This window comes from Sciurus carolinensis, chromosome 4, assembly GCF_902686445.1.
Source record: "Sciurus carolinensis chromosome 4, mSciCar1.2, whole genome shotgun sequence".
Classification (NCBI taxonomy): Eukaryota; Metazoa; Chordata; class Mammalia; order Rodentia; family Sciuridae; genus Sciurus; species Sciurus carolinensis.
Window position 1 is genome coordinate 91,136,244 of NC_062216.1, and position 21,665 is coordinate 91,157,908.

The following is a 21,665-nucleotide window of genomic DNA, read 5'->3' on the forward strand; positions in this document are numbered from 1 at the left end:
ATAAAAGAATGTAATAACAAAAAGGAATAAAAACAACACAGACAATACAGACAAAATAAATTAGGTAAAAAATACTAAAATTCCTGTATGCCACGGTTTTTAAGGTGGATGGTCTTATTTCAGGGACTTGCAGATTCAAAATGTACCAGGTTTTGGGAGTGCTATGTGTTTACTTTCCACACATGTAGATCAGCATCCTGCTTTGAGGAGGGAGAAAACAAACCAGACCCAAAACCACATAGAACTCAGGCTCCAGAGTGTATCTTAGTTTTCAACCTGCTGAATGCTGGTCACACACATGTATGCCACTATGTTAGCATGGATTTTTACACCAGCTCATTATGCTTTCTGGTGGCAAAAGGGAGGTATACCCTCTCTAGCATGGATGGCTGTTTGGGTGTTTGTCAGCCACCTACTGAAGATGATTACCACAGTCCAACCCCACCCTTCTCCCATACTGCCAAAGTGACTTTGTGAGCTCCTCCAGGAGCCCAGGCAACTCAGACTCCTGCTTTAATAGAGGTGACAGTGCTGGTGAGTTCTTGACCTGGTGGGGGTGACAGGTGTGTGTGTGCTCACATCTGGGAGGATCTTGGTTCGCAGGGAGGAGAGTCCTGCTCTGAGCATCTGAATGCATCCTGCTGTACTTCCATCTCCAGTTGGGAATAGATCCCTCCTTCCTCCTGATAGAAGGGATCTCACTGTACATATTATTTGGAGTACTTCTTCAAAGGCAGTTCCCATGGCAATATGTGCTGCTATCTCCAGAGAAAAACATATGAGAATTTAAGACTGTAAGCTTAAGCATGACCTTCATAAAATGGCTTCCCACCACAACTCTTCATTCACTATCTAAGAGATACCTGCTTCTCTTATCAGCCCTCTAGTCAGTGTCTGTATAAACTAAGTTCAGTCTGATTCTTCTTTCTTTGAAGCAATTTTTTCCCAACTTTGCCTCTTTTTTTCTTTCCCTTTTTTAATTTTTTAAATTTTTAGACTGCATTTTGATTCATTGTATACAAATGGGGTACAACATTTGTTTTTGTTTCTATGGTTGTGTACAATATAGATTGATACCATTTGTGTAATCATATGTATACATAGGGTATGTTGTTTGTCTCATTCCACCATCTTTCCTATCCCTAGCCCCTCCTCCCTCTCATTTCCCTCTAAGTAATCTAAAGCTCCTCCATTCTTCTCTCACCCTCACCCCTCTACCCCCATTCTATATCATCATTCACTTATCAGGGAAAACATTCAGCCTTTGGTTTTTTGGGACTGGCTTATTTCACTTAGCATGATATTCTCTAATTCCATCCATTTATCTGCAAATGCCATAATATTATTATTCTTTATGACTGAGTAATATTCCATTGTATATATGTACCACATTTTCTTTATCCATTCATTGGTTAAAGGACATCTAGGTTGGTTCCACAATCTAGCTATTGTGAATTGAGCTGCTATAAACTGATGTGACTGCATCACTCTAGTATGCTAATTTTAAGTCCTTTGGGTATAGGCCAAGGAGTGGGATAGCTGGGTCAAATGGTGGGTCCAGTTCAAAATTTTTGAGGAATTTCCATACTTCTTTCTGGAGTAGCTACACCAATTTGCAATCCCACCAGCAATGTTTGAGTGTGCCATTTTTCCCACATCCACACCAGCATCTATTACTGTTTGTGTTCTTGATAATAGCCATTCTAATTGGAGTAAGAAGAAATCTTAAAATTGTTTTAATTTGCATTTCTCTAATTACTAGAGATGTTGAACACTTTTTGAGCTGAAAACATACAATGGAGAAAAAATAGCCAGTTCAACAAATGGTACTGGGAAAACTGGAAATCCATAAGCAGTAAAATGAAACTAAACCCCTATCTCTCACCCTGCACAAAACTCAACTCAAAATGGATCAAGGACCTAGGAATTAGATCAGAGACCCTGCACCAAATAGAAGACAAAGTAGGCCCACATCTTCATCATGTTGGTTTAGGACCAGACTTCTTAACAAGACTTCCAAAGCACAAGAAATCAAAGCAAGAATCAATAAATGGGATGGATTCAAACTAAAAAGCTTTTTCTCAGCAAAGGGTACAATTAATAATGTGAAAAGAGAGCCTACAGAGTGGGAGAAAATCTCTTCCACATGCACTTCAGATACAGTACTAATCTCCAAAATTTATAAAGACCTTATAGAATTTTATACCAAAAATACAAAGAACCCAAAAAATGACCAAGGAACTGGACAGACACATTGAAGAAGATATACAGGCAATTAATAAATATATGATAAAGTGTTCTTTCTCTCCTTCTGTGTCCCCTCTTCTTCTGGCCTTGAGGAGTTAGGTTCAGAATGATGCCATCCCTCTTGCTGTCTGTCCCAGTGACCAGAATCTGAATCTCTCCAAGTCTCTCAGTCTAATATTGAGTCTTAATGCATTCCCTTATTTATCCACCTTGCCACAAAGCTGTTCTCCAGCTGTTTCCAATTCTGAACTCTGGAGGATTTGGAACTCTTGGATGACTTCTTCTCTGCCATCTTGATATCCCCCATGTGCCCCCCACAACGAGCTATGTTTGGTGGTGCTGCACCTGTATTTCCAGCCCCTCAGGAGAATCATTTGAGCCCAGGTAGTTCAAGGCCAGCCTGGGCAACATTAGTGAGACCCTGTTTAAAAAAAGTCTTCTCAATTCCTTTTAACTTATTGTGAGGGATTCCATCCATTTCAGTTTCTTTGGGCTCTGTTGTTAGAGAGTTGTTATGTTCTCTCGAAGGCATCATATTACCTTGTATTTTTTTCATATTTTTGGTCTCCTGTGTTGAGATTTGTACATAATCTGCCACTTGGGGTGACCCTTCTAAGTGGCTTTCTCCTGAAGATGTATCTTGGGGTGTCAGTTTGGTGTCGGGGTTCCCGGGACCCCCAGCCTTGAGCACGGTCAAGATGGCGCCTGGCGCTGAGCCAAAAGCGGCCAGCTATATAGTAAACAACCAGCGAATTCCAATGATTGGCTAGTTAACGATGTGACTAGAGCATGCCCCCCTCGTGTACCTATTCTATGCCTGCAGCTGTCCGCGCGTTTACCTCGTGTGCTCTCCCCTGATTGGTTGAAGTGTACATAAGCTTGGTGGGTGGGGAGTAAGCGGCTGCTGAAGCTGAAGCTGGGAGTAAGAAGAAGCTGAGAGAAGAAGAAGCTGAGAGTAGGAGTAGAAGCGAGGAAGAAGAGTGCGAGCGAGGACGTGAGCCAGCGGGAGAAGCGGAGCGGCCGAAGTAGGCGTGAGCCGAGCGGGAGAAGCGGAGCGACCGGAGCAGGCGAGAGTTAGGTAGAGGGAAAGAGAGCGAGAGAAATAAAAGAGAGAAGGGGATAGAAAAGAGGGAAAGAAAGGAAGACTGTGCACAATAAACTTCCAAAGCTTCAGACGTTTGTCGTGTCTCTCTCTGCGGCCAGAGGGAACGCGATAGTTTGGTATGCAATATTGTTTCTATTCTAACTGGGCACCTTAGTGTAGTCTTTCTGTAGTGTCTTTGGCTGTGATTAGTGACTCTGGGTGCAGGGCATACTACGGCAGAGTTGAAACCCACTGTCTCTGTGGGCCATGTAAGACTGAGGACATTCTAGTGTTCAGGCAGGTGTGGTGTAGTCAGCAGAATATGGGTGGTACTCCTTCCATGCCTGATCCTACAATGGGTGGTGACCCCTGTTGAGTGACAGGGTTTCATTGGGCACTGTTGATGCATTATGCTGTTAGCAAGGGCTTCTGGCACTGGCAGCACTGGCAGTATTGTGGAGCTTGAAGAACTTGTCCTCTGATCAGAAGTGGTGTGGGCCCACATGCCACATGGGGAGAGGTGGTGTTGGGAACCAGAGCACCCCCTCTGTGGGGCTCACATGAGAAAACTGTGTGATCAGAAAGGATGCAGGGTGGGGTGGCAGCAGGAATCATGGTGTTCTTCTCTGCTGCTTTGTTGGTAATACCACTCTGGGAGCAGGACCTTGGATGGAGCTGGTTATAGTTGCTCTCTGTGCTTCCTTTGACTGTGCATGCTTGAATCCTTGGAGTTCCTCAAAGCCCATTCAGTACACCCCTGAGTTAACCAGCAGCAGGAACCATGGTGTTCCCTCCTTGCCTGTCAGTAATAGGCACCTAAGAGGGCAAACACCCTGATATCCCCTCCATTCCTTTCCATGTCACAACACCCATTCCCTACAGTGCAGGGCACCCAGGAGGCCCGGGGCAGATTCACTCTGCTGGGCCCATTTGGTACATGAGATAGCAACCTGATGAGCCAGTGCAGTGGAATGTCTGTGGGGTCTCAGAGATGGGAATAAGCAGAGGTTTCTGACCCCTAATGCTGTCCAAATTCATATGTCCCTTGTATGGTCTCTGCCTGTAGCACCCTGAGGGTTCTCTGGGAGGTGATATGAAATTCTTTTTCAAAGCAAGGCTACTATGCAGATTTCAGGTTACTTGTCTAAGTGGGCTACAAGCCTGTGGAGGTTGCAAAATTTTTGAGCAGCAGGGATTGCCAGTATCACACTGACAGTCATGTTTTTAACTCTTCTTACTCTTACCCCTGCAGAGGGGAAATTCTCCCTCTTCCTTCCAGAGAACTGGGACAATCTATGTAACCTGTGTGGTATTTTGTTTTTCTATCTTTGCTGTTGTCCCAGTTCTCTGAATTTTGCAAGATTCTAGTCACTTCTGGTTTCCAGCATTCTTGCATAGTTACTTCTCTCAAAATGCCACCATACCTGTGTTACTTTGTAGAAGAGGTGAGTGCTGGGTGCCTGTTTATCCATCTGATTCTCCTAATAACAAATTTTCTTATACTTTTACAATGCATTTAACCAATCCACCTCAACTGGATATTATTATTTTTTCTCTACTATAAACAATACCATATGAACATTTCTTACAGCAAATTATTTACATATATACTTATAGTGGGGCTTATATGTACCCAGAGAACCTGCTTTTACATGGTTTAAAGAATTATTTCTCTGAAGAAAATAAGGAATCATATATACTTATTAGAAATTGAGTCATGCAGTTATGGAGACTGGTAAGACCCAAAATCTGAAGCATGAATCATAAATCTGGAGGCTCAAGAGAGACACTTCAGGTCATAATAGCTAGGTTCAAGTTTGAAGGTCTGAGAACTAGCAGAGCTGATGGTATAGCTCTAGTCTAAAAACTGGCAGGTTTAAGAGGAAGGAAGAGCTAATATTTTAGTTTGAATCCAAAGGCAGAAAAAACAAACCAGTGTCCCAATTTGAAGGCATTTTCTCATACTCTGGGGAGAGCAGGTATTTTTGTTTCTATTAAGGCCTTCAAGGGATTGGATAAGGCTCCACCTTCATTAGGGAGAACTATCTGTTTTTCTTAATCTATAGGTTTAAATATTATTCTTGTCCAAAAACACACCATCACAGAAATGCCAATGTTTGACTAAATGTTCAAACATATTTTCAGTTTTTTTTTTTTTTTTTTTGTGGTGCTGGGGATCGAACCCAGGGCTTTGTGTTTGCGAGGCAAGCACTCTACCGACTGAGCTATATCCCCAGCCCTCTTTTCAGTTTTGAGGATAGAAGGTTTAGTGTTTTAGTAGAGGAAAATGATGTAAAGGTATTCTTGTTGGCATTCTAGGTTTTTACCCCCAATTCTACAAATAAGGAATAAAATCATCTCTCAAATTTGCATTAGCAATTGTTAGATTATCATCACTGTGACCAAAATGTCTGGCAAGAAAAATGTAAGAGGAGAAAAAGTTTATTTTGGCTCATGGTTTCAGAGATCCAGTCAATGGCCAACAGATTCCATTGCTCTGGACCTGAAGTGAGGTTGAACATCATGGCAGAAGGGCGGCAGAAGAAAGCTGCTCAGCTCATGGCAGTTCAGAAGTAGAAGGGTGGGGAGCCACAGACAAGATGTGCCCCCAAGGGCACACCCCCAGTGACCTAATTCCTCTAGCCAAGTCCCATCTGCCTACAGTTAATACCCAGGAGTCCATTCAAATTAAAATGGATTAATCCACTGATTAAGTTACAGCTTCCATAATCATTTGGCCTGGGAACATTGCTGCATTTGTGTGTTTGTTTTGTGTGTGTAGTGCTGGGGATTGAACCCAGGGCCTTGTTCATGCAAGGCAAGCACTTTACCAACTGAGCTATATCCCCAGCCCCAACATTGCATTTGGAGTCATGTTTCTAACACATGAGCTTATTAGGACATGTCATATTCCAACTGACAGCAATCTTATTTCAGTTTCTAATACTTCCTATCACATCTGAATAACTTGTTACATTAAATTAATATTTCCAATTAATGTATTGTTTCCTTTACAATTTTCTCCTTCATAAGACATTTTCCTGTAGGTCACCATCTACACTTCCTCAAGGGAAGAATCTTCAATCCTGTAATTTGTCAACCTTCTGCTTATTTTTCCCTCTTGCCAACATTTAGCCAAAGGCAGGCCTTGGATTGAAATAAGAGAGAAGTCTTATGTTTAAAGAAGATTGGTGTGTCAGTTACTAACAATTGAATGATTTCAATTTCTATTGTGATGATAGAATTCATTTAAGAATAACTTGCCCCCACCAAAGTCAAAGTTTTTACTTTAAAGTGAAATTTTATCTAGTAGAAATTTTCCTTCACTGAATGCCTTCTCAGGAAATAGAAAAAAAAAAATCAGGATTTTGCTCACTTTGTAATTATTAACTGCATATATTATCAATATTTAAGCCTCACAATAACTCTGTATGATCAGTGTCTTTATCCTAATTTCACAGATGAGAGACTGAGGCACTGAGAGAGAAGAAATTTTCCAGTCACATAGCTAGTAATTTCCAGAATCAAAATTTGACACTAGGCCCATTTGACTCCCACCGAAGACCAGTGATCTTTCCTCTGTATGGACCTGCTTTACAGGGTTATATGACGTATTTCTAAGGTGCAAGGGGCCTAAAAGATTTCAACATCCCATTCACTAAAATGAATCTTTTCCCATCTTTCAAAACTAACTTGCCTTTCTTCTTCCTAAGGCTCAGTAGGAGTGAGCAAAATAATAGATTACTTGCAACAAACAACTAGCCAAGATTCTGAAGACATGAGCCTTGAAGAGTTATGGAGCATGCTCGATCCTGAAAAGAGAGACCCACAGGTGGATCTGGAAACATTCCATGCCATCATGAAAGAATGGATGGCTTTGCATAGAAATGAATGGTAATCAGAGTTCCAGCAGAGTGTGTTTAAAGGTTCTGTTTTAACAATCTATTATAATTGGTGGCTAATCATTGTTTTCTGTGTCAGTGGAAATACTATAATCTGATGCTTTTAGAATCTCCTGAAAGATGTTAAGCTGATAGTTGGGCACCATCACCAGGATTTGGTATCTTTGTGGCAAAGCCTGATGATTTGTGTCCTAGCAAGTTTCCAGGTAAAATTGCTGTTGCTGCTGGGATGAGCAGCCTCTGAGGAGCACTGTTTTAATATGCTAATTCTGATTGATATTGTTCCTTTATTGTGACTGATGGGCAGCTCATACTGTATTCTCACTCAGAATTGAGCTGACATGGGAGCCAAGTGAATTATTGATACAATGAAATCTCCAGGACATGCAAGAGTGGACTTTCTTTTAGGGCAGTAGGGATGTAGATTCAGGAAGGCTAAAGGGAAAAGGAAGGGACAGTGGGGTAGGAAAAGAAGGTGACAAAGAGAATGGTACCCATGACTCAGATGCCCTGGCACATACTAGAGAAGTGTATTTGCTTTTTCAGGAAGCCAAGCTGCTGCTCCTCCTAGCCACCAATCTCCAGCTTTAACAAAAAACAAACAAACAACAACAAAACCCTACAAAACAACAACAAACCCTTCAAAACCCTTCAAAACCAAAAAGTAGCAATACTTGCTAGATTTCTGGTAAAGACTTAAGAAAATACGACTAAAATATTATCTGCCATACACAGATTAATAATAAAACCAAGATAAGTATATACAATTTTGCCCATCAATTTAACAAAGATTTAAAAGGATAACTTTGTTTCATGGTGTGAGTAGGGAGAATAAACCCTTTCATGCATTGTTGGGAGAAGTGCAAGTTGGAACAGTTTTTAAAAAGCAATTCAAAATGTGTATCAAACTCTTAAAATATGAACTCTTGTGTTGGTAATGAAATGTGATAAAAAAATAAACCAAGTGCTTTAATATGTATTGACAGGTTATTTATGATAATGATAAATAGAAGCAACCTAAATATTTAAAAATCGAGTAGTAGATAAATATATTAGAGTTCCACACACTGAAATTCTAAATAATCATTCAAAATTATAATTTGATTAATATTTGTCAAGAGAAATAGCCATATGGATTTATTTCAAATAATAAAACATAGATCTGTATATGCAGCATGATTACATTTTTCTTAAATACAACTATTCATATAATGTTAGAATATGAAGACATAGGATTGTTTCTGCATGAATTTAAAATTTTTGTTCTCAAGAATTTTCTAATGTTTCTGAAATATGTAGGTTTGATTATATGATGAAAATATCAGTAACTCATGTATAAAACAGATGATAGCAAAAGTAACTTTTATTTTTGTAACAAATTTTAAAAGAAAACCTTGGAGGGCATTAATACAAAAATATAAGAGCAGAAATTCAGAAAAGATGATGGCTGTGCCCTTGGGAATAGTCAGCTGAGTTTTGCCTGACCTTCTATCAGACATCTCACACTGAAAAACAATGCGATGTAGGGACAAATTCAGAAAATTTTGTGACTTCTTCAGAGATGGAGGCAAAGGAATCTGGTGCTTAGAAAGACTTAGTAAAAAAAAACACAATATAAGGATTCTTTGAAAGGAAATGTTTGAAAATTTGATGTTTCGGGGGGTTAAAGCTGGAGCTTGTGTACTAGGCAGAGGCCTGAACAGAGGGTTCCCCAGTTTTCAAGAACAATGTCCCAAGTACACTAAGTGTAGGTTCTACCTGATTCTGTGATAAAGGACAATGACCAGGATGTAGCCCAGAGAACTGCTTGTCTGTGTGTCTCCAGCCAAATCTATTAAGGCCTGTGAGCTCGCTGCCTCCACAAGTCTCCATTTATCACTGGAGGCTCTGCCAACATCCTCCTTCGAGGACATTCTCATTCCCCAACCATATGCTGTTGCTGTCACCTGCCTATCTCTGTGGACATGTTTAATTTTTTTTTTTTCCCCCTCCACATCTGATTAAAAGTTTGTGGATTCTGGAGATAATGCCTTCTGCTTCTTTTATATCACCCTAACTACAATATTGGGCACTAAGTAATTAAATGAATAGATGATTTTAAAACTCAGGGGGAAAAAAAAAGCTGCATAGAAAGGGACAGAGCACGTCTTAAAAAAATGAACAAAACTTTGGTCTGACAGGATGCTAGCTCGCTGGTTTTGTTTTTTGGATACAGGGGAGGAGTGAAGAGCAGATTAAGTAGCATCACGGATGACTCTGTTTTTGAACAACAGGGCAGTACGAATTCAGGTGGGTGAATGTGGATATGTTTCTTCAGGATCGTTCTGCTACTTTCTTGTGGATTAGAGAAAATGGACTTTTTGTTAACTCTCTTGTATATTTCAGTTAAGATGACCAGAGATACAACAGATTCCATACCTGGAAGCTTTGAGGGTCTGGGTGGAGGCTTGTCCAGTGGAATCTTGTAAGTGTTCTTATGATGCTTTTGAAGTGCCTCAACTTTACTTATTTTCTTATTTATTTCATAGATGCCCATTTTTACTTAAAGTCACTTAACTCTTATTTTTTCAGGAAAGCTAAAATAATTAACTTAAAAAAATTTTAAACAATGCTAAACCATCTGCATTAGAACCAATTTCACTAGAAACATGAATTCTTTTAAGACTAGTAATCCAAAACTACCATTTGCCCACTCATGAAAGCCTTCTCCATTAACTTCATAGGTTTTCCATAAAAAACAAGTCCCATTTGAAGTATAGTTATGACACTAACCTCAAGTTCTTTTGGGGATTATTTTTAAAGCAATCCTTTAATACACTTTAGACATGTGTGGGCAATTTTATTTTTCACTGAATATGTGAATCTTACTTATTAAAGAGGTGTTCCTGTCTCTCCCTTATTTTATCCAACAAAAATGTGGAGTAGGAACCATTTATCTAGCCTTTCTAAGAACTGAGAAAAGATAGCAAAGAGAAAGAGGAGGACTGGCATTCCATGGAACATGCAGTCCACAGTTTTTAAAGGATTAGGAGCTGATGCTGAGGGCAAGAGCGAAACATACATTAACAAAATAATGGGAAAGACAAGTACTACACTGTGGTTACAGGTTGCACATGTAAGATCTAGGAATTTTTTTCCTAGTTAAAGGCCTACTGAAACCTACTGAGATCCTTTGAAGGAGTATTGCATTTTAAAAGTTCAGGATCTTCCATATCCCAGGCGGAAACAAATGCTTTGGGGTAGAGGGAGGCAAATGTTGGCAGGGAGATGGAAAGAAAGAAAGTTGTGGAAGCTGATTTCACAAATGGCAAATACTGACTACCTGACAATTCTGGACAAATTTCTGATGTTATCAGAATATAAATATTTGACTAAATACTTGTTGTATGAGTAACTACATTCGTGATAATGGTATTTTTGAGGGTAGACGATTTCATAAGAACATTTAAATCTGTTTGGGCTTAACCATATGCCTTATTTCTGATGGGAAGACAAGAGAGATGTTGAGGATTATCCTCATTCTTTCACCTGCAGAGAGATGTCTGACTTCATCACCTATGTAGCAGACCTGCATTTCAACAAACAGAAATTGGAAGTGGAAAATCAGAGGTTTAAGTTGGCATTAGAAACCTTGGAAGAGGCTAACAGCCAGTTAGCAGATGATTGCACTGAGTTGCGTCTTCAGATAAAAAGGTGGGTCACAGCGGGTTGTGGGGGGGTCATACTGGGGGCTTTTGGTTTTCTGTGTTTTCAATCTTTTATTGATATAAAATTCACAAGGCATAAAACTCATCTATTAAAAGTGTACAATTCTGGGTTTTCTGCATATTCAGAAGGTTGTGCGTTCATTACTATTATCTAATTCAAGGTCATTTTCAACACTCAGAAAAGAAACCCAACACCCATTAGCAGCCACTCCTATTTCCTCTCCCCCTTCCTCAGCCCCAGCCACTATAAATCTACTCTGTGTCTCTGTCCTACTGGACATTTCACATAAATGGAATTATTAACTCATACGTGTGACCTTTTATGTCTGGCTTCTTTGACTTGGCGTAAAACTTCCCAGGTTCATTCATGTTCTGGTGGTATTGCTGCTTCAGGCCCTCTCATGGCAGAATATTCTTCTATTTTACAGATGTACCACATTTTTTATCCATTCTTCAGATGATGGACTTACTTACACTTTTTGGTTATTATGACTAAAATGGCCATGAACATCTGTGTACAGATTTCTGTGTATACTTATGTTTTTAGTTCTCTTTGGTCTATGTGTAGGAGTGGAATTTACTGAGGCATGTAGTTACCTATATTTAGCATTTCAAGAAGTCACCAATCTGTTTTGCATTGAAAGTATTCCATTTTACATTCCCACCAGAGATATTTGTCTGGTCATTTCTAGCAATAATGTTCTATTATTGATATCATCTGAGACAATGTTTTCTAAGACCAGTAGACTTATGAACCAAGTGTGCATTTGTCCGAACCATTCTATCTGTCAGTTATAATCTTACTTTATGCAAAGTCCTGCACTAAATACCATGAGGGATTCCTGGGTGATCCAGGCTTAAAATGTACCCTCAGGTTCCTACAGCCTAGAAAGATAAGACATGAAAACTTGTTGCTTGACTTAAGATAAAAAGGGCAAAGAACATAAGAGACGTACTGGAAAAAGTGTTGAACACTGGTAACATGGGTTGGGAGTCATGCTTGATGGTCAGGAGAAAAGCAACAAACCTCTTGCAAAGACTTATGTTTACAGTTGTAGGTGCTAAATTTTTGAACAGCAAAATTCTAGGTTAACTTGGAATGAAAATAAAATACTCCAGCCATAGTTATTCTCACTCTCAACACTCTCAAAAGTTTTGACCATTCATCTGTTGAAGGACAAAATGGATGGAATTAGAGCGTATCATGCTAAGTGAAATAAGTCAACCTAAAAAACCAAAGTCCGAATGTTTTCCCTGATAAGCAGATGATGATATAGAATGGGGGTTAGGCGGCTGGGGAGTGAGAGAAGAATGGAGGAACTTTAGATTATGTAGAAGGAAATGAGAGAGAGGGAGTATGAAAAATGGTGGAATGAGACAGACATCATTACCCTATGTACATGTATGATTACACGAATGGTATGAACCTACATTGTGCACAACCATTGAAACGAAATGATGTACCCCATTTGTGTACAAAGAATCAAAATGCAGTCTGTAAAAAATAAAAAAATAATAATTAAAAAAATTTTTTGACCAGGCTGGACTAGATCAGGTCAAAGTTTTTGAGGACGAGAATACTGATGTATGTGTGTGTGCATGTATACATGTGTATACACTCTGTGTATGTATGTATGTAAATAATTACCTCAAGTTCTCTCCACAGCTGGCTTGTTTACTTTATTCATCTATATATAATTCAAATTTGCTTTCTTAAAAGGAAAAACTTATGCTTTGGAGGAGTGTACCACTCAGAGTTTTGGTTGCAAGCACTAGAAACTGATTGTGATTAACTTGCACGATCAAGAAACAGGTTAGAAAGGATTCAAATAACTCAGAATGAACAGACAGACCGGAGAATCTGGCAGCAGTCAGTCATTGTTAAATCGAGCCTAGTATCAGCGCTTTTCTCCTTCCTCTAAGCCTTTACAAACAGCCTTGTTCCTTGGCCTTTCACAGCTTATTTTTGATATTGGATGTTGCCAAAATGCCAGAAACCATTCTTTAATTTTTTCCTCCCCCAATCTTCCCTCTTACAATAAGAGACTCAGTTAATATTACTGACTTTGTAGTTCTCAAAAGATTGACGTCTGTCCAGTCTTACATCTACCACTTAATTCAAGTCAGTTTTCTTTCACCTGAATCACTACAACAGCCTCCTGACTGGGCTTCTTGTCTTCTGTAAGATGTGTCATGCTGGCAGGGATGTTCTTTGCAGATGCCAGTTTAACCACATCATGCCTCTGCTGTAAACACTTGATGGATCCCTACTGCAATTAGGATAAAAATCTAAATCCCTTCACCAGTTCACAAAGCCTGTTATGATGGGGCTCTGCTACCTAGCCTCCACTCCCCATTTCTACTTTATACTGCACCAATATCTGCCTGCCTGTAGACCCCTGATGAACTTTTGCTTGTGTGCAACGTACACTCTTTCACTGGCTAAGTTATCTGCATTCTATGCAGTGCCCACAGAAATTGGGTCCACTCCAGCCCTGGTTCTTATTGCGTTGCACAGTAATTGTAACTGTTTATCCTAGTATACTATAAACTCGGTGAGGGAACATTCACATGGCTGGGTACACTTTTTCCTTCTTTAGTATCCCGCATAATACCTGGCACAGATTTAGAGCTCCATAATTTACTAAATGATCCATGCAATTCTTTTATTTTTATTTTTTGTTCTAATCAGTTATACATGACAGGAGAATATATTTTGACACATCATATTTAAATGGAGTATAACTTTTCTCATTTTTCTGCTTGTACAGAATGTAGAGTTTCACTGGTCATATAATCATATATGCACATAGGGTAATAATGTCGGATTCATTCTACTATCATTTCTATGCCCATACCCCCTCCCCACCCTTCACTCCCCTCTAATTCAAAGTACATCTATTCTTCCCTAGCCCTCCCCCTTATTGTAAGTTAGCATCTGCATATCGGAGAAAATATCCGATCTCTGGTTATTTGGCATTGGCTTATTTCACTTAGCATGATCTTCTCCAGCTCCATCCATATACTGGCAAGTGCCATAATTTCATTCTTCTTTAAGGCTTAGTAGTAGTCCATTGCGTGCATATATACCATGACCTCTTTTTTTCTCACAATTTTTTTATCCATTCATCTGTTGAAGGGCACCTAGGTTGGTTCCCTAGTTGAGCTATCAATGCAATTTCTTAGGAAGGAAAATATTATACCTTCTTTGAGGCCCTCAGAGAATAGTTTACAATTGGATGAGACATATGAATGGGTGATTTCATGGCATGGATTGCCAGCATTCATTTAAATCTGTTTCCTGGTGGTGATCATCTAGGTTGTTTCCAATTTTTGCTATTATGAAAAATGCCCTAATGAACTTTTCTGTGGAATATAGCATGTAGAGACTAGTTGTGAGTGTTTGTTTAGCTGTTCACCTCCATTAAGGTATGTAAGCTCGCTAAGGACAAAGATCATGTCTCTCTTGTCTTTCATGTTAGCCCTCATACAGGGTACAACACCTGAAATGTAGTATTCAGTAAATACTCATAAAATTGTGTTAACTAATATTACAACTATTTAGTAGTAGGAAAGAAACTTGCTGTTCAGCCAATGATGGATTTCAAAGGAATTCTCTAAATCTTTAGTTTCAGGGATATATTTATATTCCCTCTATTCCCCCTCCCCCATTACACGCTTTCCGATTTCCTTGCTTTTCCAAGTACTGAACAATTAGGTGTATTTTTACGACTGTGGACATCTGATTTAAGTCTTTTGTGGTTTTCAGCTTGGTCCAAAATTAGTTCTTGACTTTCCTTGGTACCTTTGACGGTTATATTTGAGGCTTTGCTCATTGCCTTTCCCCCACCCCCACAGTGCCCACCAAGCTGTTATGAGAACAAGTCTGTTAAAAGAAGAACTGGAGGAACTGAAAATTAGTATGAGTGCATCAGAAGAGCAGAAGACCTTAATTTTAGCCCAGAAAAAACAATTAGTAAGTCATCAAGTACTGTGAAATTGGTATATAGTTTATATAACTGAAATTCAAGATAGTTTGGGGCAAAAATGAGAAGACAATAAGCTGATAAATCACTGGTGAAATCTTAGGAAAGTATAGGCAAGTAGGATTAAAAATTGCTTTTCTTTTCAATCAAGATTAAATTTCTTTACAAGTGTCTATCATGTTCATAATGGGTTGTAAAGATCTAGATAATCTCTAGAATGTCTCCCGAGGCTGATGGGGAGTTCATAAATATCTGATATCAAAATAAAACTTTAACAACACAAAAAAGGTTGAATTAAACATTCTGCCAAACTTTCACCTTTTTCTTAGTTCTCTCAGGACTTCCAGGTTAGTGAGAAACTTCGTAAGTCCTTCCTTCCACTAAATAAGCACAGTCCCGTATTTTCAGATCAAGAAGTCATTCAGACTAAACTTTAGCTCAGATGCCAGAGAAATGAGTGTTTTTACTGAGAATGTTAGCACTGGTGATAATCTTCAAAATCCTGATAAATTCTAGCATTACTGATGATAGTAAAGGCAGCTGAAAGTCACTCAGGCTTATTAGTTCTTACCTATTTGTTGAAAAGCGGTTTTTAGAGTCTGTAAGTCATTGGGATGCTTGGTTTTCAGACTGATCAGATACTTGTGACCTCCCATAACAAGCACTGCTTCATTTATCTGAGCTCTTGTCCTAGTAGGAAGATGTGAGGACCAGATTCAATGAGTATCATATGCTTTGTGACTGTGAAAGTCTGAGTGCCTTCTAGGGAAGACAGTATGGGACCACTGGGGAGCTCCTAAGCCAAGGCATCATGGGGAAATGATCAAGAGCCCCCCTGGGGAGTGTTCAAGCCCCAACTCCAAGGACTGTGTGACTCCAGGCAATCCATGGAACTAACCTAAGCCTCAGGGTCCCCCTAGATACATGGAGGTGACTACCCTACCTACCCTAGGGCTAGGAGGGATTGATAAGCTTAACACATGTACCATAATATCCTGTTGTTCTGGGGTCCATGAATGTTAACTACTACTGGTAAAGATGCAGAGTCCTAGATATAAAATCCTAATTCTTTGTATTTTATAGTGTTTTATAATGTTGAAATAAATTTTACTATTTTACCTCATTGCTAATCATAGAAATTCTGAGAGATAGCAAAAGAAGTTGCTATATCTTTATATCTTTTAAAAATTTACTAAAGTGATAAAAGTTCAGGTGCATTTTGATTGCTCAAAGTCGAGTGTGTAATAAATGGTATAGAATTGAGCTCCAATCTTATACCAAATACATGGTGTGCATGCATATGTGTTCCTGTGTTCTGATGTCGGTGAAATCCTAGCCTGAGATGTTCTTCCCTTGTTATAAAGGCAATACTTGTTCACTTTATTTTTATAAATAAAGAAATGCATGTTAACAAAGAAAGAATAAAATTCCATAAAATCCTTACCTTAACGTACCCACAAGATTTACTGTTAACATTTTATAAATATACTGTCCTCAAATAGTTTTCCTTCTGATGCTTCTGAATTTGAGGGTGTTAATTATAGAAGTTCCTGATGTCCGCATGTTGTGGTAACATTGAATCTGGAAATATCTATAGCTTCAGATAGGAAGCTGAAACTCATTGTGGTTTCAAGGTGCAATTTAACTAGTTGTGTTGGCAGCTATCTATCATAAATGGCTGGTGCTAAAGTAGCAGGGAAAGAAGCCAGGTTGTTCCTTTTATAGTTTTTCATCTTTTTCTCAACTGCTATTCCAACGAATTAGGGAGAAGAGTGACTTCTTTCAGTTCTTTAAGAAACTGCAAGCCAAGGCTTAACCCCATATTTTTAGACTAGGCTCAGTTGTGACATATGAATACCACATTTAAAGTTGATAAAGGAACATAATGTTAATAGTCTTGGAGGTAAGTATGTGGAATTTTTATAAAACTCTTAAATATTTACATTTTTTTTTTTCAGGAGACAGAAAACCGGGCTTTGATTCTTAAGATCAAGATTCTACAGGAAGAGGTGTGTTGAAATCATTAAACACAGGCATAGGTAAACATATGGAAATCAAATGCTCATGGGTTATTGCCATGAGTTAAATAAAAATCATGTCTTCAGGTCCCTCTGGGCCAAAAAGTGGGGTAATATGTCTAATTACAAGTGGAGAAAAGTGGAAGGATTTTCATGTTAAGACAGAGGTGTCTTATTACTTTTGTAATTAAACTTGGAGAAGTGGGATTTAAGAAATTCAGATTTAAGGTAGAATGAAATGAACTCACCTTAAAATCCAAATCAAGAAGGAAAGCTTGGGTTTTTCTAAATTTTTATTACCTTGAATGAGGTGGAAAGATTCTGGAGTCTAGATCTTAAATTCACTGAAAGCACTGCCTGGGGAAAACTGTCTTTTCTGGACTAAAAATACTTATTCCACAGGCTTGTTTTGGAGATAATTGATGTGAAGCCATTTATATGTACAGTACATATGTTGGGAAGTATTAGTATAATCTCTGGAAAAAAGTATAGTTCATTAAAATATGTGTTTTTAAGCAAAAGAGTTAAAGCAGTGAAAGAACAGATAACTAGTAAATTACTATTTTACAGGGGAAAATTCCATCTAGATATCTTTTTAATATCAGGTATTACATAAATTTTTTGTTTTGGCTTTATATGAGGCTGTCAAACATTTATTAAGCCATGCTGAATCTATCTGGAGAGTAAAAATATAAACCATGTGGATATTAAACAAATTCATAATAGGTTGCAAAAGAATAATAAGACTGTAAAGAATCCTATATCACTTTCAGAAATGTTATACCTACAAGGCCAGGCATTTGTGAAACTAGTACTTTCCTGTTACATTCCTAATGTAAGAGGTTTATCTTATTGTACCTAAATGAGTGACAGCATTGAAGAATTGTACCAAACCAGTTTAGGATTGAGATGGAAGATTTAAACCTCTTCCTCATGAGATTGCATTGCAACTGTTGATCTATACCAGGATATTCATACAAATGACCCTGCCTATAAAGGTTCCTTTAGGAGGCAAAAATCTGTGACATTATGAAGAATAACAGCAAAAATGGTTTGGGTAGTGGCCCACATTCATTCACCACATAGGTATTGGGAGTCTTCTATGGGTATGTTTCATTCAAAGTGCTGAGTATACGGACTTAAGCAAAATAGCTCAAGAACTTGTGTCTTTGACAATTTCTGTATGGAGAAAGAAAGGCAAACAGAATTGAGGGAGAGAGGAATGCAATTTAAACTAGATGCTCAGTAGAAGCAGCATTGCAAAATTAATGCTTTGGTTAAAAACTGGAAAGGAGGCTTATCTGTGAAAACATTCCAGGCAGAGGAAGCAACATAGTCTCCAAGTAGGGAGGCTGCAGCCTGCCTGCTATTTTGGAGGGGCAGCAAGACCAGTGTGTCTGGAGCAGAGTTGTGGCAGAGAGCTGCAGGGAGCCAGACCCACGGGGCCTTATGCTGGCACTGTAAGGACTCTGGCTTTTATTTTATTACTTAAAAAAAATTTTTTTATAAACACAGAGATGGCAATCATTGGAGGGTTTTGAGTAAATAAACATAATCTAGTTTGTTTTAAGACCATAATTCTGGCTGCTGGGTCTCTAATCTATTGTAGTGGGGCAAAGAAAAAAGCCAGAAAACTAATTATGAGGCTTGAAGTGATCCAGTCAAGGCTGGTGGGGGTCTTCGATTGAAGCAGTAACCGTGGGGTAGGCCAGAAGTGTTCAAATCAGGAAATGCTTTATAATGTAGCCACAGATATTTATTGTGTATTCAGGAAATAGAGAAACTGTCTCCTGATTATTTCTAATGTCTCAGTGAAATAAAAAGCAAAATCATTCCCTGAGAGGGAGGATGTTGGAGGAGTTATTGGAAATTTAAGGAAAGAGAAGGGATAAAATACCCTGGGGTTGGAATTTTTTTTTTTTTTTTTTTAAATAGAGGACCAGAGAGTATTTTTAGACTTTGCTTTCTGAGGGCCTTTGTCCATTACTCACCTCTGCCTGTGTTACTGTGAAAGCAGCTATAGACAATATGTAAACAAATGGCAGAGCTGTGTACGAATGAAACTTTATTTATAGAAAAGTGATCAGCTAGACTTGGCCTTTGGGGGATGGGTGGTGGCCGTTATTTGCTAACCCTTGATTTCAGCAAATGGCAGTGTGAATATACCAGGGTTATATGATTTGATCACCAGGAAACATGGAGGCTAAAGGTCATGAACTTAAATTTTGAACAGCCGATTGATTCATTCTTTTGCCATATTTATCTGAAAGGTGTTGGCCTCAGATGGGTGGCAAGCTCATTTAATACTAAGACCCAAGGGATGGGCAAGGGAACTGAGGCATGTGGAAAGTAGGGATTATAATGATTGTGGAAGAATTTAAATTTGGTAGAGGTTATAAGTTCATGGAACATTTGAAGGATAATGAAAAGGCAGTAGGATTAATGGGTAGCAGGTTCCAATGGGGATTGAAGGTTTGTTGGTGCTGGAGAAGGTAATCTGGAAGGACAGAGGTGGCAGTTGAAGAGTGAGGTACTTCAATCAAGCATCACAAGGTCATGGGTAACTGCCAATAACAAGTTTGAAGCTATGACTATGAGAGTGAGCGACTGAGGTGGAGTGGCGGATAAAAATGCACTTCTGAGAGTTCTCCAGGATGGTCGTGTTCAAAGGATCATGCTGTCTCTGGAGAACCTCAGCTTTTGTCTCTAGTTTTAGATGGATTACAATGCTAAAGGTGAAAGTACCACCTGGTAAAAGATACTGATTGTGATTCTCTTATTTTCCTTGGTGCCAAATCTAAGAATGCCATCTTCTTTTACATTAGAATATTAAGAACATTATGGATATAGATAGACTGGAAAAGAAGATTGAGGAATTGTCTAAAACTGAGACAGAGCATCAAGTAAGCACTTCTCAAATACTGGTAAAATATTTTCTTCTGTCAAACCAATATTATTCTATGCGGGTGTATGTGACTCAAAGACACGATAACCTGTGGTTATAAGTTCTGAAATTTGTGCTTCTTGAAATGTCTGAATTCTAAAAAAGGCAGTTTCGTTTTTTCATTTTTTGGCAACAGCGTTACTGTTATATAATTCATGTACCACAGAATTCATCCACTTGAAGTATACATGTCAATGGTTTTTAGTATATTCGGAGTTGTATAACCATAAGCAAAAGTAAGCTTAAACATTTTCATCACCCCAAAATAAACCCTTTTTACAGTTATTTCAGTCCTAGGCAACCACTAAATCTATTTTCTGTCTCTTTAGAGTTTTCTGCTCTGGACATTTCATATATAAATGGATCCATAGAATGTATGTTCTTTTATGATTGGCTTCTTTCACTTAATATAATGTTTTTAAGGTTAATCCATGTTATCAGTACTCCATATGTCAAGTACTCTATTTTTTATTGCTGAGTAATATTCTGTTGTATGGATATATCATATTTTGTTTATATGTTCATCAGTTGATGGACATTTGAGCCATTTCCATTTTGGGACTATAATGAGCCATGCTGTTATAAACATTTGTGTACATGTTTGTTGACCATACTTTTACTTCTCTTTTATTATTTACTTAAGAGTGGAAGTACTGGGTCATATGGTGAGTCTGTGTTTAACATTTTAAGTAACTGCCAGACCACTTTACATTCCCCAGCCTTGTATGAGGGTGCACACTTTGCCTTCTTGCCAACACTTACTTATCTTTTTAACTATAGTGTGCTTTCTAATTTAATAGCTTCTGTTTTTTAAAATCCCTAAGTTGGGGAAGATTTCAGATATTGTATATTCTTAATGCTGAAAATGAGAAATAGGAAGAATCTATCCCTAATTAAGAAATGGTACCTTACAAAAATATCTATCTTATATCTATAAAGTCTGCTTAGTACATACTTTTGTTATCTGCCATATATTCTTATCAGGAAATGGAAGGAATCTATCAATAAATTCTTGAATATGTCATCATCTCAATAGTTTTTTTGAGCAATATTGTTTGTCGTTTATGTCTAAACTGATGTACTTCAATTTCCTGTCATTTTCAAGTTTTCTAGCAGAAACCCAAATTTTGTGTGTGAGAATATATATATATATCAAATGCATATATTATAGCTGTTATAATTTTGACATTAAATTTAATTCTACATTAGGAATGGCTACTTGGAAAATGTAACTGTGATAAATAGTAGAAAGAGTCAAAAGACATGGGTTCAGACCCTGTCTTTTCTACTTGAAAGTTTTATTATATCAAGCAAATAGTTACCCTCCTTGTCTCAAGTTTCTCACCTGTTAAATGGATATCTTTACCTACTCCACAAGTTTTTGTGTATTTTTTAAAATTTGGAGGATTATGTGAAAATACTGTTAGAACTATAGAGAGAATTTGAAGTATATAATCAGGATGGTGATTCTGCTTTTGGCTTTGCCAGTTATTTTTCCAGGTTCTCAATTCAGTCATTATATGTATTTGTCAATTCCATTATATTTAGAAGTATATGCTACAAGTTTGCTTTTGGTTTTAATAAATTGGTATATTCTTCATAGTTACCTTGCTAAAAGAAATCTTGAACATTATACAATTGTTTTTAAGAGTTTTCTATATGTCCTTATGGAATCTCTTCATGTCCTATCTAGATTTTCATTTTCACCAAAAAAGTAGACTTTTTACATCCTCTCATGTGTGGAACAGAGGGAAGGGCACTTCTCTGAAGCTTGGAC

General features: G+C 38.1%; 1 protein-coding gene across 1 annotated transcript in view; it reads left to right on the top strand.

Annotated features, from left to right (window-relative positions):
* The window catches only part of Irag2 (inositol 1,4,5-triphosphate receptor associated 2), a 130,594-nt gene that overhangs the window by 29,200 nt on the left and 79,729 nt on the right, over positions 1-21,665 (top strand). The window contains exons 3-9 of the mRNA XM_047549024.1: positions 7,045-7,225; positions 9,449-9,522; positions 9,619-9,697; positions 10,768-10,926; positions 14,799-14,916; positions 16,885-16,935; positions 19,770-19,847. Of these exons, the coding sequence (XP_047404980.1) occupies positions 7,045-7,225; positions 9,449-9,522; positions 9,619-9,697; positions 10,768-10,926; positions 14,799-14,916; positions 16,885-16,935; positions 19,770-19,847 (740 nt within the window). The remainder of the gene's footprint in view (positions 1-7,044; positions 7,226-9,448; positions 9,523-9,618; positions 9,698-10,767; positions 10,927-14,798; positions 14,917-16,884; positions 16,936-19,769; positions 19,848-21,665) is intronic.